This window comes from Pundamilia nyererei, unplaced genomic scaffold, assembly GCF_000239375.1.
Source record: "Pundamilia nyererei isolate P.nyererei 1_Seehausen unplaced genomic scaffold, PunNye1.0 scaffold00107, whole genome shotgun sequence".
NCBI lineage: Eukaryota > Metazoa > Chordata > Actinopteri > Cichliformes > Cichlidae > Pundamilia > Pundamilia nyererei.
In genome coordinates this window covers 915138-917072 of record NW_005187508.1, presented here as the reverse complement: position 1 = coordinate 917072, position 1935 = coordinate 915138, and the positions used below count along the sequence as shown (strand labels likewise).

General features: G+C 42.6%; 1 protein-coding gene across 2 annotated transcripts in view; it reads right to left on the bottom strand.

Annotated features, from left to right (window-relative positions):
* The window catches only part of ncapg (non-SMC condensin I complex, subunit G), a 23839-nt gene that overhangs the window by 9213 nt on the left and 12691 nt on the right, over positions 1 to 1935 (bottom strand). For both annotated transcript variants that reach the window (XM_005741116.1, XM_005741117.1), the window contains exons 14-17: positions 1656 to 1775; positions 678 to 920; positions 408 to 589; positions 143 to 308 (exon numbers count right to left, since the gene is read on the bottom strand). In XM_005741116.1, the coding sequence (XP_005741173.1) occupies positions 143 to 308; positions 408 to 589; positions 678 to 920; positions 1656 to 1775 (711 nt within the window). The remainder of the gene's footprint in view (positions 1 to 142; positions 309 to 407; positions 590 to 677; positions 921 to 1655; positions 1776 to 1935) is intronic.

Genomic DNA, 1935 nt, shown 5'->3' with positions numbered 1-1935 from the left:
ATGTTATCTTCCCATGACCTCATACTGTTTCTGTTTTTTCTTTTTTCTTTTATCTTGTTGCATAAAAATGTTCCTAAACAAATAAAAAGTGTCAAAAAAAAAATCTTCCTGAGTCTCTTCCTCAGTCTCCGATGTTTCTCACCTCAGTGTTAGTTGAAGGTTTAATGAGAGCTCCCGGGCGAGTCAGCTCAACAAAAAGCTCGACTACATTGTTGATGTCCACCTCAGCGAGCGGAGACGTCGCCGGAGCGTTCATCAGAGTCCGAACGGTCAGCAAGAAACTCTCCTCCACGACTTCCTGGTGAGCCCTGAAGCACAAAAACACCATTTTGATGTCACGTGATCAGCTGGGGGAGATTCCATGCCAAATAAAAGTGACCACATCACTCAACATGCACATTAGTGACCTGCTCTCGCGGGCGTAGAGCTGGAAGAAGACGCCGAGGCAGTGTCGCAGGCGTATGTCGTCCTCTGTGACGGGATTGTACCACAACAGCACCAGACGGGACAGCATCTTGGCGCTGGAGATGCGGCCCGTGTACATGAGTTTGGCCAGGCCCTCCGCTGTCTCTGTCCGCAGGTCGGACACCTGAAGGATGTTCCCAGCACATGTATCAGACATCTATAAACACCCACATGCATACTGTAGTTTCTGGAGTAAAATATCTCAGCCTCACCTCACTGTCCAGGAACTCTGACAGCATCACAAGGATACTCTGTGCGGTGTCCTCTGGTACGTCCGCCTTCTCATCAGTTGCAACCGCCATGTCATCGTCCTGGTTCTCTGGTGAGGATTGGGAGGGTGGGGCCGCTTCAGTGGCAGCTGTTTCAGAGAGAAGCTGGAAGCCAAACAGCAGCAGCAGGTCGATGATGTCCCGCAGAGCACTGATACGGATCTTTACCTCATCCAGCTGAGCTATCTGGAAACACGCAGATACACACAGAGCACTTTGAATCAAGAAAGCCTTTAATACATGTGCGTTTTCTGTCAGTGAACAAAAACGACTAGAATCACCCCGACTCCCCTCCAGCCTGCATAATGTTGTTTATTTTGCAATTAGCTACATTTACAAAATAACTGAGGATTAGTTTGAGCACAGCTCTTAAGCTAAAGGCGTCATGTTTAGTTTATTACATGGTTTTTTTTTAAGAGATTAATTAGCAATTATTTTATTTGCAGAAAGACTGACAGTAACTGAATTATTAATGTCATTAACCTCTTAGGACCTGGCGTTCACATATGTGGACATCATTTGGGTTGTCTAGACCAAAATACTAAATTTTGCTCTGATATCCACTTACGAGGACATTATACTGTCACTGTTCTATCTAAAGTTAAAACAAATGCCCTCATATGTAAATCTCATTTTTCTCAGAAACAAAAATCAGGTGAAAAAAAAAAAAAAAAAATGTAATTCTTTGTTTTTACATTCATCAGGTTCCAATCAGCCCAAATAGCTAAGAGAAATTAAAAATGCATGCCATGAAAGAGTTTGGGACTTACGAGGTTAATAATCATTTAATCAGATTAGAAGGGAAGCAGCAATTTAAGTGTGGAAATGATATTAAGGCTTAACTTTCTGTTCATCGTGTAGCATCCTTACACATATAAACAAAGTGTTTCAGGTATCTGAAACACATCTATAAGAAGTTACCTGTAGCAGCAGGACCATGTGGGTTTTGGCTAGCTCCTTGCTGTGCAGAGCACATGTTCCTAAACACACCACAGCCATGTTGCGGACAGCAGGGTGTGCGCTTGCTATGCTGGGCAGGATCTGAGATGCAGGAAAAAACAGTGAAAGCAATCAATAAGGTTAACACTTAACCATTGTTAATAAACTGTGCATTGTTAGTAACAGATAAGAATAAATGATAACAGCTGTTATTTATTTACATACGTTTTGTAATATAGGCTTATTACTGATGAATGGGTGT